Source organism: Onychostoma macrolepis, chromosome 23 (assembly GCF_012432095.1).
Source record: "Onychostoma macrolepis isolate SWU-2019 chromosome 23, ASM1243209v1, whole genome shotgun sequence".
Classification (NCBI taxonomy): domain Eukaryota; kingdom Metazoa; phylum Chordata; class Actinopteri; order Cypriniformes; family Cyprinidae; genus Onychostoma; species Onychostoma macrolepis.
In genome coordinates this window covers 23,072,622-23,088,553 of record NC_081177.1, presented here as the reverse complement: position 1 = coordinate 23,088,553, position 15,932 = coordinate 23,072,622, and the positions used below count along the sequence as shown (strand labels likewise).

General features: G+C 36.2%; 1 protein-coding gene across 4 annotated transcripts in view; it reads right to left on the bottom strand.

Moving 5' to 3' along the window:
* nkain4 (sodium/potassium transporting ATPase interacting 4) overlaps positions 1-15,932 on the bottom strand; it is a 63,711-nt gene that overhangs the window by 13,231 nt on the left and 34,548 nt on the right. For all 4 annotated transcript variants that reach the window (XM_058764291.1, XM_058764294.1, XM_058764293.1 and 1 more), the window contains 2 exons: positions 12,203-12,400; positions 1,103-1,163 (listed from right to left, as the gene is read on the bottom strand). In XM_058764291.1, the coding sequence (XP_058620274.1) occupies positions 1,103-1,163; positions 12,203-12,400 (259 nt within the window). The remainder of the gene's footprint in view (positions 1-1,102; positions 1,164-12,202; positions 12,401-15,932) is intronic.

Sequence of the window (15,932 nt, the reverse complement as noted above, 5' to 3'; positions counted from 1 at the left end):
TCTTAAGGGCAACGCTGTACCAGGTGCACTATAGAGCAAGTTTACTGTCAGAAAAGCCATACGTATGGAGCTGGTTATACGATGCAAACATGAAAATATATTAGTTTGCCAATCATGCACTATGGTAAAAGTGTTTTGAGGACATAGCATAGTACAAGTGTGCCACACAAGTCTTTGTGAAGCCAGAACATTTTGATCGCCCCCAGGTGGCTGGATGCAGTATAGGTCATAAACCCCACCCTCTCCATGTAATATAATGGGATGCCAGACAAACTAAATAATCAAATTACACTTCAAATACATTTTTTCCAAAGACATTTTCTGTCATTTTTGGTAGTTCTTGGCATGCTGATGTATGTTAAAGTGTGCATTTTTCTAATAAGTTTGCTTTTATTTAGTTATTTGATGCTATACAAATGGGGAGTGGTGTCATGATTGTGAATTAACGATTGGGTCTGCAGGAGTTTGGGCGGGACTTTGATTCCGCGGCTCCACCTCACGATCTTTACTGCCACTAGTGTTCATTTCAGATTAAAACAATAGTAAATTAGATGTCTAGGTATGTTTTTAGAGTTTTAACAAAATGGAAGTAAAGGCACATTTTCCAATGTGTATTTGTGGCAAAAAAAGTGCTTACAACTCGAAATCCACTTCAACTTTTAGGCACACTTACAAAAACACCATTTTATAAACTGAGTTGAGTAATACAACGTTTCTCACAAAATGCATGAGTAGTGTGCTCCCGCTCACATGGATCAAAAAATGGGTTTTACATCCATATTTCATATTCTTCAACATTGATAATTCATACGGTTTATATATATTCTCACAAAACAAAGCTAGAAGGACACAGAGCCATCCTCTCCTGTATATTTATGTAAGACTACAATCAGACAGACATATTTCTTTAATAAAATTGATAGTGTCTGTTTTGGACACATAAACAGGGGAAAGAATGTGTTGTTTGGACAGACTTGCATTATTTCTCTTATCTCTAACACACACTTTTTGACCTGAGCAGATAGACATCAGCCATCCACACCAGCAGAACTACTGCCAAACAGACAGACGGGCACGACAGGAGATAAGAGAAGATACTCACAGCTGTCCTCTTCCTCTGTGATGACACTGATGACGTAGCAGGCGTAGATGAAACCCAGCAGCTGAGGAGACAAACACAAACACGTCAGTGTATCGACAGAGACTGACAGAACAAAGAGCGCAAAAGACAGACAGGCCGACATCAGACTCGGTCATATCTTCTGAACCGTCTTTTCACCTTTCACTTTCGACTCATGTCTTCACCTTACGTCAGTGCATCATTATTCCGTAGCTAGATTTTTATATTTCTGTGATTGCCTGGACAAAAATATCCTGTGATTCTAGGGTGATGTGGGTGGTCGCCAGGGTGTTGCCATGCAGTTGCTATGGTGTTCCGAGCACTTATGTTGGTATTTAATTTACTTCATGTTTTGGGTGATTGCTTGGGCATTATTAGGTTGCTGCTATGCAGTTGATAGGCATTGTGAGTTGACTAAGTGGTTACTAGGGTATTTTGAGTAATTGCTAAGGTGTTGCTCTGTCGTTGCTAATGCTAAGTGTCCGGAGTTGATTTCAGCCTTCTTTAATATGGTTGCTAGGTGTTCTGAGTGATTGTTAGGACATTGCTATGGAGTTGTTAGGTGTTCTGGGGGTTTGCCAGGGTGTTGCTATGTTCTGAGTGATTACTAGGGCGTTGCTATGGAGCTGTTAGGTGTTCTGGGGGATTGCTATGGCATTACTATGGAGTTGCTAGGTTTTCTGAGTGATTACTAGGGCATTGCTTTGGAGTTGCTAGGTGTTCTGAGTGATTACTAGGCATTGCTGTGAAGTTTCTAGGTGCTCTGGGTGTTTTTAGTGTGCTGCTTTATGGAGTTGCTAGGTGTTGTCAGTGATTGCTAGGGCGTTGCTATGGAGTTGTTAGGTGTTCTGAGGGATTGCTAGGGCGTTGCTATGGAGTTGCTAGGTGTTCTGAGTAATTGCTAGGGTGTTGCTGTGGAATTGCTAGGTGTTCTGAGTGATTGTTAGGATGTTGCTATGGTGTTGCTAAGTGTTCTGGGTGTTTTTAGTGTGCTGCTTTATGGAGTTGCTAGGTGTTGTCAGTGATTGCTAGGGCATTGCTATGGAGTTTCTAGGTGTTGTCAGTGATTGCTAGGGAGTTGCTACCTGTTCTGAGTGATTGTTAGGACGTTGCTATGGAGTTTCCGGGTGTTCTGCGTGATTGCTAGGGCATTGCTATGGAGTTGCTAGGTGTTCTGAGTGTTTTTAAAATGCTGTTGCTAAGGCACTGTTAGGTGGATACTAGGGCGCAGTGAGTGGTCACTAGGGTGTTGTTATGTGTTCTGGGTATCTGCTTTATGGTTGCTAGGCCCAAGTCCAAAGACCCAAACCCTATGAAGATCATCATGTTTCCACAGGTTTACAGTATATTGTCCAACAAGATAAGAATTGCTTGTGATGTTCTTTATTTGTTATTTTCAATAAAAGCATCCACTAAATTAATAAATGTAAATGTATACGGCAAATGAAAATGATTTGATGCATCATTCATGTGTGGGATTAGTTATTCACCAAAGTTTAATTCTCAGCATTAGGGTTTGTTGAATCCCTAACCATAAGTGCGTGCAGCAGGAATGGCAAGCACATCTAATAAACCATTCATTATGAGAAACACATGGCCGATAATACATTACTCAAAGAGACGTTAGAGAGAGTTTAACAAAGTCCTGTGCCAAGTGAACAGGGGACGGTGTGTGTGTGTGTGTGTGTGTGTGTGTGTGGATGACGGGCATATTGATGGGTATGGCAGTGCCACAGAGGCAGATGGCACAGCTCTGCATGAAAACACACACAGGGCAAACTCAAGTCCCAGAGAGTGGCACTATTCCAAACCAATTAATCTGTTATTGGGCAGACTGCCCGCGTACACCTACCACGAAAAAAATGAATGCTCTGTGTTTGCATATGAACGAGAGAGAGAGAGAAATGGATACTGAAAAAAACTTAAATGCCTAAATGACAGTCTAAGAGGGCCGCGAGAGGCTGTGGGAGAGCGGCTGAACGCCACAGCGCAGGTGAGACACACAACTGCTGTGCAGTGCAAAGCGGTTCAGACCTCCAATCAGCTTCTATTACACTGAAGGAGTTGTGAAATACTGCATCAGAGGAAATGTCAACAACCAGACTGCCAACTACAGAGCAGAGCTGACTTGATTAGTATGTTGTATTAACCTTGAATCTGTTGCTCCAGGTTGCCATGTGTACACTGAAGGCTGTGGAAGTCATTTTAAGCCAGTAATAAAACAGTAATATTGTAAATAAGCTATTCTATTTGAATATGTTTTTAAATGTAATTTATTCCTGTGATGCAAAGCTACATTTTCAGCATCATTACTCCAGTCCTCAGTGTCACATGATCCTTCAGAATCATACTAATAAGCTGATTTGATGCTGAGGAAACATTTCTGATTATTATTATTATTATTAAAAACAGTTTTGCAATTTATTTTTGTGGAAAAGTGATACATTTTTTCAGGATTCTTTGATATAAAGTTTTAAAAAAGTACAGTATTTATTTTAAATAAAAATGTTTCGTAACATTAACAATAATATAACTTTGATCAATTTAATGCATCCTTGCTCAATAAAAGTAATTTCTTTACAAAAAAAATCCCAAACATTTAAAAGGTACTGCATTTTTGTTCATTTTATAAATATGTATTGCTCAGGGCTCTGATCATTTTCTATTGTAATAATAACTGGCTTACTGTATATACTGTACATTATCACTTGTTCCATACAAGAACAGTGCAGACTGAATCACACAGCAGAACAGGCTATTTATTATTCAGCTATAAATATTAAATCTTTTGTTGAAGAGCTCTCTTACTCTGAGATCATGAGCCAAATGTAACCCAAATGTAATAAATTCAAAACTAATTCTTGCTCAGGGCATCCCCGGCGAAGAGTGAAAAGACAGATGGAGCGGCTCTGCACCTGAGATCTGACCACTCTCAGCTCAGATCCAGTGCAACACTTAATATCACATTAATTATGGTCATTAAAAAACATAAGCTATTTAAAAGTCAAGGTCTTAAAGCCAGCAGGCCTTCCTCTGCTGATTTTCATAGTTTCTTTCTACTCTCTGGTGAAGTGGTACAAAGCGATGCAGATTTAACCTGTTCTCTCTCCTCTGATATATAAAGCGACAGAGCTGACAGGTTGGGTTAACGGTATTTCGGCTGTGTTTCATGGACTGATCATTCAGGTCAAAGGGTAAAGCTGCTGTAGAGAGACAAGGTTTCTGGGTCAGTGGCCTCCAACTCCCTCAGGGTGTTTCTCATGCCAGCTAATTCAGATTTCAATCTCTCAGTCAAGTCTCTATAATGCCTTTAATATGAATAGAATTATCTCAAAATTGTTTTTGTAATCATTGTGGAATCTGCCTTAAGAAATAATCCTTAAAACTCATTTAAAATGTAACATAAAAGAAAATAAACTTGGTAAAATGTCTGGCTGCAGATTTTTTACCCTGGGAATTCAGCCAATATCAAAGGAAAAGCCTAACTGCCATTTAAAATAGTGCCAAACTTATAATTTTGCAATTAAAGACTGTTTACACAAAGCTGCTTCAATACTTAGTGTTTTTATGTAATGAAATCCGTATGTTCAAGAATATTAGACGTTCACTCTTCATTTTTTTTTCTCAGGATGGTTATATCATCTTGAATTCTTTCAAAGAATAACCACAATCTCCAATAAAAAAAAAAAAAGTTTACAAGTTTACGACCAATTATATGATTCAGAAAGACTGAGAGAGTGAGAGATGTTCTGTCTGTATGACTGACAGATGAAATGCAGGCTCTACGCACACGACCTGGTTCTGTCATCCCAACACTTATATAGCACGTCTGTCTGATCTGGGCTTTGGTACTGCACACCTAAATAATGCTTGAGTTTGAGTTCCCCTGGAAATAAATCTATATTAGGAAGAAATCACATCACAGGCCTGAATTTCAGTTTCACAGATAACAGAGAGAGAGAGTGTTTGCAAGAACTTCTATGCCATATAAAGACAGAAGTGAATCCTAACACAGAACTATCATAATGAAACGCATCAAAGTGTGCTAATAACATCACATCTCCCATCAATAGTCTTTACCACTTAATATGGCATAATATTTATGTCTGTAGACCAAACAAAAGTTTAATATTTAGTAGTACTAATCAGAAATATACATTAAGCCTTGATGTACCTTATGAATGTGCGTTCTTTAAAAGAAGTCTCTTATGCTAATCAAGGCTTTGATGAAAAATACAGTAAAAAAATTGCAATATTGTGAAATATTATTACAATTTAAAATAACAGTTTTTCATTTTAATATACTTTAAAATATTATTTATTTCTGTGATGCAAAGCTAAATTTTCAGCATCATTGCTCCAGTCTTCAGTGTCACATGATCCTTCAGAAATCATTTGAATATGTTGATGTATTATCAATGTTGGAAACAGTTGAGCTGGTGTAATTAATTAATTTATTAATTTATTTGTTTGTTTGGTTTTTGAACATATGATAATTTTTTTCAGAACTCTTTTCAAAAAGAACAACATTTATTCAAAATAGAAGCATTTTGTAACAATATAAACTACCGTTCAAAAGTTTGGGGTCAGCACTTTTCTTGAAAGAAATTAGTAGCAAAGATAAGTTAAATTGATAAAAAGTGATAGTAAAGACTTGCATTGTTACAAAAAAAAAAAATAAATAAATAAATAAATAAATAAATAAATATACATATATATATGATAAAGCATAAAGTTCAGCTAATTGCATTTTAATTTAAATTTAAATTATAACATTGAAATTTTAACTATAATATATATATATATATATATATATATATATATATATATATATATATATATATATATATATATATATATATATATATATATATATATATATATATATATATATATATACACACACACACTTTTTTTTTTCATGTGTATATTTTAAAATGTCCAAAAATGTTTCCATCAGGTCACACTTTAGTATGTATATAATTTCCATTATAAGTACTCCTTTAGAAGTAAAGTACAGTATACTACTACTTTACAAGTGACACCAACAGCTGGAGCATCAGTCCAAAAACTCCACTTCCATTTCTTATCTGCTCTCAAGTAGTGTTATCTACCTTAGTTTCAGCTGGCTGAAGTCGAGGGAGAGAAAAAAAAATAATAATAATAAGAGTCTGCAGTAATACAGACCCAGAAACTGTGAGTACATGTCTGAAAGATGGACACACATCACAAAAACCTAATGCTTTGACCCACCACATGAACATGATGTCTGACAGGGTAGTTATGTGCCAAAGTCACCCTGCTGTGACAGAAATTAGTCCACACACACACACACACACACACACACACTTCGTAAACAGCACTTCTGATGTCTCTCTCTCTCTCTCTCCTTCAGTCGCCGGAGGCAGAATTCACAGCCGTATCACATCTGAATCAGAGCACTCTCAACAACACTTCACAAAAGTGCTCTCGCTGCAACACACACTTACAGCACTTCACACCCACCAGATCTAAGATTAAAAACCAGGCAAAAATATTCCACCTGTCATGGCTGCCGAGTGACTAAACAAACGGCGCTCAGATGTTTGCAACTGGCCACGTCTAATCAAAAATCCACTTACATTTGTGTGTACATGAAAAGTGATTAAACCGCCGCAGGGAGCGAAGCGAGACACTTTGAAGTGAAACTTTTCTTAATCATGTTCTCAGACATGAACTCAGCAACAGTCTGGATGGGCGGAAAACAAGCTGAATTTGTGATAACGCTGCAGAGTTTGAACGTGACCGTTTTTTAAAAGTGTGTTTGGGTGCTGAAGGAAAATGAGCAGGAATTCACCCAGGAATCATACATTTTTAAACTGCTCATTTCTTTGTGTTTAAAACATTAAAAAATGAAGCCCTATCTCATGCCAATTCCTAGAGAATAATTTATTATTCATTATTATTAGCAGTAGTAGTAGTAGCAGCAGTAATTAGTAATAGTATTAGTGATTAAAATGGGGGCTTAGTTTTGGACAGTTTTCTTCTGAAATGTTGTCACACTTGTTTTGCTTTGTGGCCTCAGTGCAATACTAAACTTTGCAACAACAACAAAAAAGTTTTGGGATATCTAGTAGATTTTCAGTGTGTATTGAATTTCAGGTGAAAAGTTCCTTGAATTTACAGCCATCTATTGTCGCTCCCTGGGGCAGAGAGCATGATGGGAAAGAAAGTGATGAATTCCCATACCATCCTGACAAGATATTCTTCTCTGTCTGAAGCAACTGCCTCATCTTGACTTTAGTGTTTTACTGAAGAGAGAAGAAACTGAGATATGAGAAGAAGAGATGTCAGACGAGGAAAAAAAAGAAGCAAAACAGCAAGAGACAAAGATGGAAGAGGAATGAACTCATCCACCCACTTATGCTGATAAAACATAAACGAAGAAAGTACAGAAAAGTGAAAACTGAGACACATACATAGTAGTTCTACTTTGAAAAATGGTGAGTGAAAGAAGGTGCTTAACCTTTAAAATATGTTGACTGTCAACCTCAGAAGGTCAAAGTAAATATTTTATTAATTTATTTTAATTTTATTTAATTTTGCAATCCCATTACTAAATTTTGGGACATTATTAAAATTAAATAGAAAAAACATAGAATGTAATATAATATAATAATCATGCCAAACTAGTCCTCATAAATAACTGCATTTGTGCACAGATATTTAAAGAAAAGTAATCATGGCAGACCAAAGTGGGAAAAAAAAAGAAGCTAAATCAGTCATTGAGAGCTAAACGTGTAATCCCAGAAAGAAGGATGCTGAAGAATGAAAAACAGAAGAACGGGTCGCATCTGAAGGGCAATGTTTATGAGTTCTCCGCACAGGTAGCTCCCTCATGAGTTACACTAATGAGCAAAGCAGATGGTGCTCTCACATATGCACCTCTCGGTTGTCATAGAGGGAGGGATTTACACGAAACTCTGCTAATGACTCTTTCAGTTGTTCACTTGTCATCTCAGGTGTGTGTCCTGCTCTACTCTCTGACTGTCCTCCTGTGACTCCTGTGATGAAATTCTCAGAAGAATGAGAACGTGACTGTTCACTACAGCAGAAGTCTTTTTGATAGCGACCTAGTTTAAAGTCTGATGTTACACACACACACACACACACACACACACGTCTCAGAAATGTTTATGAAGCATCTGGCCCGACTCGCTTGCTCTATCGTTTGCCCTCTCAATCCTGAGCAACAAAACAATTTGTCACGGGAGACAAACCTCTCTCTCCCAATGTTGCCCACTAACACAAGCCATATTTCTCCCAAATATATTTATTTAGTTAGTTAGTTAGTGTAAATATTAGTGCTGTCAAACGATTAAATGTACTTACATGTCTATATTTATATTCATATAATTTATATTATATATGAAAATTAAAATTTTCTGAAATGTATACATGCATGTGTGTGTATTTATATATACATACATAATAAATACACACAGTACACACATATACTGTCACGCCCCTGGACTGTTGTGTTGTGTTTTTGCTCCCCATGTGTTCCCTGTGACCCAGTTTTTCCCTCACGTTGATTGTTGATTTGATTCCAGGTGTGTCTCGTCTTCCTCCCTGATTGTCCTGTGTATTTAAGGTCTTGTCCATTCAGTTCGTTTTTGTCGGGTCTACTTCGTCATGTTCGTGCGTCTCCAGCCGTTCCCTGTGTGAACTCCCCTTGTTTGGATTATATTAAAGACTGTTGAAATTGATTCCTCGTCTCCTCGCTCCTTCCATCACAGATTGTGACATATATTATGTAAACAAAACTTTTATTTTGGATGCGATTAATCATTTGACAGCACTAGCAAATATGTTTTTTTGTTTGTTTTTTTAATTCAGTGGATCATAAAATTATTTAGTCAAGTCTGAATTCATAATACTAATTATAATATAAATTATAATAATTATATACCGAATAACTAAAAATGATTTAGAGCTCACATTTAAGATGCAAGATTCCATTACAGTATTTTTCTTCTATACAGTAATTTTTCTTCAATTTTTTTTTTAAAAATTAATTTCATTTCTTCAAACAAAATATTTTTTCTCTCTTATTTATTTATTCATTCATTCAAGCCTCGTTGAGAGATTCACATGGCCCTTTAGCCATCTTCTGATTTGTCTGAGCATTTTAGTACTTCATTTTCAAACTGTGGTGACAAGACCACAAGCTGAGTACTTTGGGCACTGGAGATAAAGATCTGTATCCCTCTCACTAATCTCTGAATTCCCATTGAAGAAGCCTGTAAGAACTTGACTGAGTGTGTGTTTAAGCTCCCACTTCCTGCAGGCCACTTTGTTCAACTCTCACCATGAAGTTATCAGTTCATTGTTTGAGCATGAGCAGATAATCATCACTCTGAATAAGCTTCCAGCACTCCTAACCTACACTGAACCAGTTTTTAGTTTGGCTCACATTTATTTGAAATACAGTCAACCTTTTGTAAAAATATAAAAGTCTTTACTGTCACTTTCGATCAATTTAATGCATCCTTGCTGAATAAAAGTATTCATTTCTTAAAACTTTTGGCCCCCAACCTTTTAAATGGTGTTCTGTTGTTGTTATATGTTATGTTATGTTATGCTATGCTATGTTATGTTTATATATGCATCCACAATAAATGTTTGTGTTTACATAATGTGTGTGTACTGTGTATACTAATATGTATATATAAATACACACACGTATATATTTAAGAAATATATGTTATATATATTTTATATACACCTAATAAATATATATATATATATATATATATATATATATATATATATTTATTAGGTGTCAATGGTAACGCGTTAATATTTTTTTAACGCAAATTAATCGCTTGATAAGGTTTGACCGCAACTTCTTGCCGTCGTCGCAGCGCGGGAGGTTATCTATCATTGTGTGATGAGGGGACAGCACCAGTGTTGCCAGGGTAACGGCACAAGTGGGCTATTTTGAAAATACAGTCGCGGGAAAAATTACAGAGCCGTGGGTTGCGTTTTTTTGGGCTACTTTTATAATGTACGGCGGCCGCCCAAAGTGTATATAGACAAATAATAATTAACATAGATCCTTTTACTAATGTGTATTACACTTGGAATGTATCCCTGGCAACTAAAGAACAGAGAGGCGGTTGTAACATCAAACAACATGAGTTTCAGCAGAGCACATGTTAAGGCTTTTACACAGCAGAACATGACAACAGCCAATATAGATTATGTAAAATAATAAACACACGATTACGATAGGATATGGTCTGTGTGTGATTTTTTTTTAGATGAATTGTACATCTGAAATGCTAATTTGTGCAGCGAAATAAAAGGCTATAAATAGCATATTTTAACAACAGTAAACGACCAAATTCCACACGTGATCGCAAAAGGAAGTTATTACAAACACTCGATGGTGGTTTGAAGTGAGTTCTGAGTAAAAGTGTACTATTAATCTCATAAATTGTCTTATGTAGCATGATGCTAATATTAGCTCTAATGTAGCTGCAGAACAGGTCCAAATCTTCTTCATAATGCATTTTGCCATAATACTTCACGTAAGGTCGCAAGAAATGTTTTGTTGTATTTATTTAGAAATACTTTTGATAATAGTTGGGTAAATGTATACTGGTATTGAAGCGATGTGGCTTGGTAAACGTTTTATTGCCCGTATAAAGGCTGATAATGGCTGAATAAAAACAAAGGAATAATGATAAAAGAATAATAAGGATTATGTCTCATACCTGGCGGAAGTGTGAAAGATTCTGTTTCCTTAAACTAGTTTGTCATGCATTTCTTTTTCAACACATTTACAGGTAAATCCTAGTATTTTAAATTTGTGATTAATCATGATTAATCACAGTCCACGACTGTGATTAACGCGATAACATTTTTAATCGATTGACAGCACTAATATATATATATATATATATATATATATATATATATATATATATATATATTTATTTATTTATATTAATATAACATATAAATCATATATAAATATGAATATACATACTTAAATATTTCTTAAATATATTCATAAATATGCAGTGGATATAAAAAGTCTACACACCCCTGTTAAAATGCCAGGTTTCTGTGATGTAAAAAAATTTGACCAATTTTAGTTTGTTTTTTAATTGAGTTGTACAGGTTATGGTTTACATTAAAGGTGGAAAAAGTTCTGAAATGATTTATCTTGGTCTCATTTTTTTTTACATTACAGGCATTTTAACAGGGGTGTGTAGACTTTTTATATTCACTGTACATACATACATATATACACAGTACACAAACACACATTTCGTAAACACAAACTTCTATTCTGGATGCAATTAATCGATTTGGCCCTAATATTATGTTGTTATGTTATGTTATGTTATATGTTATATGTTATGTTATATGTTATATGTTATATATGTTATGTTATGTTATATGTTATGTTATGTTTTGCACTGGTGTCTGCAGATGTCACTTGATTTAATATTTTGGTTTTTGTATCTAATGCAATAACATTCAGACATCATAAGTGTGGCTTAAGTCCAAATACTTATTGTCCACAGTGGATTTACGTCAATAAAACAAATCCTTTTTCAGAAAATGAGCTCACAGTGTTTCTGCTTGCTGCCTGATGATTATAATCCACTGAGTTTACCCAACTAACCCTGGAGCCGCGCCAGACCTCAACTCAAGAGGCCACTTCAGCACAACAGCAGGGCATCAGGACTCAGGCAGGGGCATGTTACACATGTACGGTGTGTGCAGGCTACACTTTAGTCTGCTGTGGCTTTAAAGGACTGTTTAAGTGAACAGAGGCAGCCAATGATTTCCTACAGTAATGAAAAAGCACCATTAGGATGGAAGAGTGTCTGGAAAAAATGTGCATTATGGGACGCTTTTAGTTATGCTATGTACCAGACATACACATATAGTGTGTGGAGACCATAAACTAGAGTAAAAACAGGGTTTTCGGACTATTGAAGGAATGCTTAATGAGTGTTTTAGCTTTTCTGCATGACATGGCACATAATTTGTTTGTGTGTGTATGTGTTTGGAGTGACTTACAGAGATAAGGATTTGGAAGCTGCTGTGCAGGACTTCAATGTACTGGTACTCCAGCAGGCAGCCCATGATGGATATATAGGACTGTGCATCTGCACTACGGTTTCCGCTGGCGGGGATCTCTCTTCGGACACAGCCCGGCCCGTGCTCGCTCCACCAGGAGTGGTGTGCCGAGATGTTAAAGGTCAAGAGGTCGCTGTCCTAAAATGAAAGAGAGGAGGAGCCGTCATCAGTCTCAGCCACATGTCAATATAAAGGATGAGGGAGTGAGTGACAGAGAGGCTGCACGCTGTAAGGCATGCATGCATAATTTAACACGGAGCTGACAAAGAATCTGTTCCATAGACATGAGAGAGGGAGGAAAGATGTGTATACATACAAAAGATGGAGGAAGCACACTATCGCTTTCAATATGCATTGTTTATTTTTTTGTGGTCATATTTATGACTGATTTTACACATGAAAACTGATAAAATTAGGTAAAATTGTGGTATCTTATGCGTTAGTTATTCACACAAGCAATTGTTTTCTGTGGTTACATATTGTATACACACAATCTCCATTATGTTGTTAAATCTCTCACATTGTCTATAGCAGTTAAGGCCAGGCAATTTATGACAGTGTGTTTTCGGCAATGTAAAATTAACCAACATTGTGAATTTTGTGATGATTTGAACATATTTTATGATGATAAACAAACATTATTATTTAGCACTTAAGTTTCATTAAAACCATGTCAGTAGGTCACATTTATATCTATTTATTATTATTATTATATGCTTTTTACTGGTCTATATAAATACAATAAATAATATAAATAATTAAAAAAATATATATATTATTGCATTTAAAAAAAGTTTGGAATAAGGTTTTTTGTGAGAAGTCTCTTACGCTCATCAAGCCTGCAGCTATCTGGTGAAAAAATACAGTAATAACAGTAATATTGTGACATTACTAAATTGTAATATTTTACAATATTCTGTTTTTTAATATTAAGACATTTTTACAATTTCTTCTAAAAAATATTGTTTTCTATTGTAATATATTTTAAAAAGCTGTTTGTTTCTGTGATGCACAAGAAAAACATTTTTTGTAACTAGTGTTTAATTAATTTTTAAATAAATATTAATCAATAGTGTGTGTGTGTATGAATATATATACAGGTGCATCTCAAAAAATTAGAATATCGTGAAAAAGTTCATTTATTTTTGTAACTTATTTCAAAAAGTTAAACTTTGTGTTCATGCGCTCAACAGATAAGTCTGTGATTGGCTTCAATGGTCATCGCTTCACGCTCTTCACCGAGTGCTTCATTGATCATTGAAGCCAATCACAGATGTGTCTGTTGAGCGCATGAACACAATGACCAATCAGCGCTGAAATCTTAGCGAGAAATGGACGTTTTTAAAATTTCAGTACCGAATGGTATCGTGGTCGGTACTTTTGACAACACTACATCAGAGTTTCATTAAATGACCATCCCTACAGTATAAATTCCGGGTATCTCTTGTTCTTTGAAACCACAATAATGGGGAAGACTGCTGACTTGGCAATGGTCCAGAAGAAAATCATTGACACCCTCCACAAAGAGGGTAAGTCACAGAAGGTCATTACTGAAAGGTAGTTGACTGGTAGGAAGAAATTGGGTAGGAAAAAGTGCACAAGCAACAGGGATGACCGCAAGCTTGAGAATACTGTCAAGCAAAGCCCATTTCAAACACTTGTGAGAGCTTCACAAGGAGTGGACTGAAGCTGGAGCTGTATATACATATTATACACACACACATACACATATATATATATATATATATATATATATATGTGTGTGTATATACGATATATATACACATACATACAGGTGCATCTCAGTAAATTAGAATGTCGTGGAAAAGTTCATTTATTTCAGTAATTCAACTCAAATTGTGAAACTTGTGTATTAAATAAATTCAGTGCAAACAGACAACAAATTAAACAAATCTACACATCTCAACAAATTAGAATACTTCATAAGACCAATAAAAAAAAACATTTTTAGTGAATTGTTGGTCTTCTGGAAAGTATGTTCATTTACTGTATATGTACTCAATACTTGGTAGGGGCTCCTTTTGCTTTAATTACTGCCTCAATTCGGCATGGCATGGAGGTGATCAGTTTGTGGCACTGCTGAGGTGGTATGGAAGCCCAGGTTGCTTTGATAGCGGCCTTCAGCTCATCTGCATTGTTGGGTCTGGTGTCCCTCATCTACCCCAAGAGGTAGATGAGAGACACCAGACCCAACAATGCAGATGCTTGGATTCTCTATGGGGTTCAGGTCTGGTGAGTTTGCTGGCCAATCAAGCACAGTAACACCATGGTCATTGAACCAGCTTTTGGTACCTTTGGCAGTGTGGGCAGGTGCCAAGTCCTGCTGGAAAATGAAATCAGCATCTCCATAAAGTTTGTCAGCAAAAGGAAGCATGAAGCGCTCTAAAATTTCCTGATAGATGGCTGCGTTGACTGTGGACTTCAGAAAACACAGTGGACCAACACCAGCAGATGACATGGCAGCCCAAATCATCACTGACTGTGGAAACTTCACACTGGACTTCAAGCAACATGGATTCTGTGCCTCTCCAGTCTTCCTCCAGACTCTGGGACCTTGATTTCCAAATGAAATGCAAAATTTACTTTCATCTGAAAAGAGGACTTTGGACCACTGAGCAACAGTCCAGTTCTTTTTCTCCACAGCCCAGGTAAGATGCTTCTGACGTTGTCTCTGGTTCAGAAGTGGCTTGGTAGCCCTTTTCCTGAAGACGTCTGAGCGTGGGGACTCTTGATGCACTGACTCCAGCTTCAGTCCACTCCTTGTGAAGCTCTCCCAAGTGTTTGAATCAGCTTTGCTTGACAGTATTCTCAAGCTTGCAGTCATCCCTGTTGCTTGTGCACCTTTTCCTACCCAAATTCTTCCTTCCAGTCAACTTTGCATTTAATATGCTTTGATACAGCACTCTGTAAACAGCCACACCTTTCAGTAATGACCCTCTGTGACTTACCCTCTTTGTGGAGGGTGTCAATGTTTGTCTTCTGGATCATTGCAAAGTCAGCAGTCGTCTCCATTATTGTGGTTTCAAAAGAACAAGAGATATCTGGAATTTATACTGTATGGATGGTCATTTATTCAAACTCAAATGTAAATATTCTAATATTTTGAGATACTGATTTTTGACTTTCGTGAGCTATAAGCTCTAATCATCAAAATTAAAACAAAAACACTTTTGAAATGTTTTACTTTACATGCAATGAATCTAAAATATATGAAAGTTTCACTTTTTGAAATAACTTTTTCACGACATTCTAATTTATTGAGATGCACCTGTATGTATGTGTATATATATATATATATATATATATACACACACTATACTATCTTACAACATTTCTTTCCATTTAAAATAAAAATTTCTGACTCCCAATTCACATATTACTGCAAATAAAGGGAATAATTATGTTTGCGTCTGTTCACACAGTCCTTAACCTGAACACTGCATGTGTGAAAGTGCAGTGAAATACAAGTGTCACCTCAGAGTTATGCGTCTGTGTTGCAAATGTTCCTCATACGCTCACGGATACATGTACATCAGATGTAATGGATTCTGTCAATCTACACAGTTCTCAGGCTGTATGAGATGAATGACACTTGTCAATATGAAAACGTATGGACTTTCCTATGCTTATTAGAGAGGAACTCGTCCTT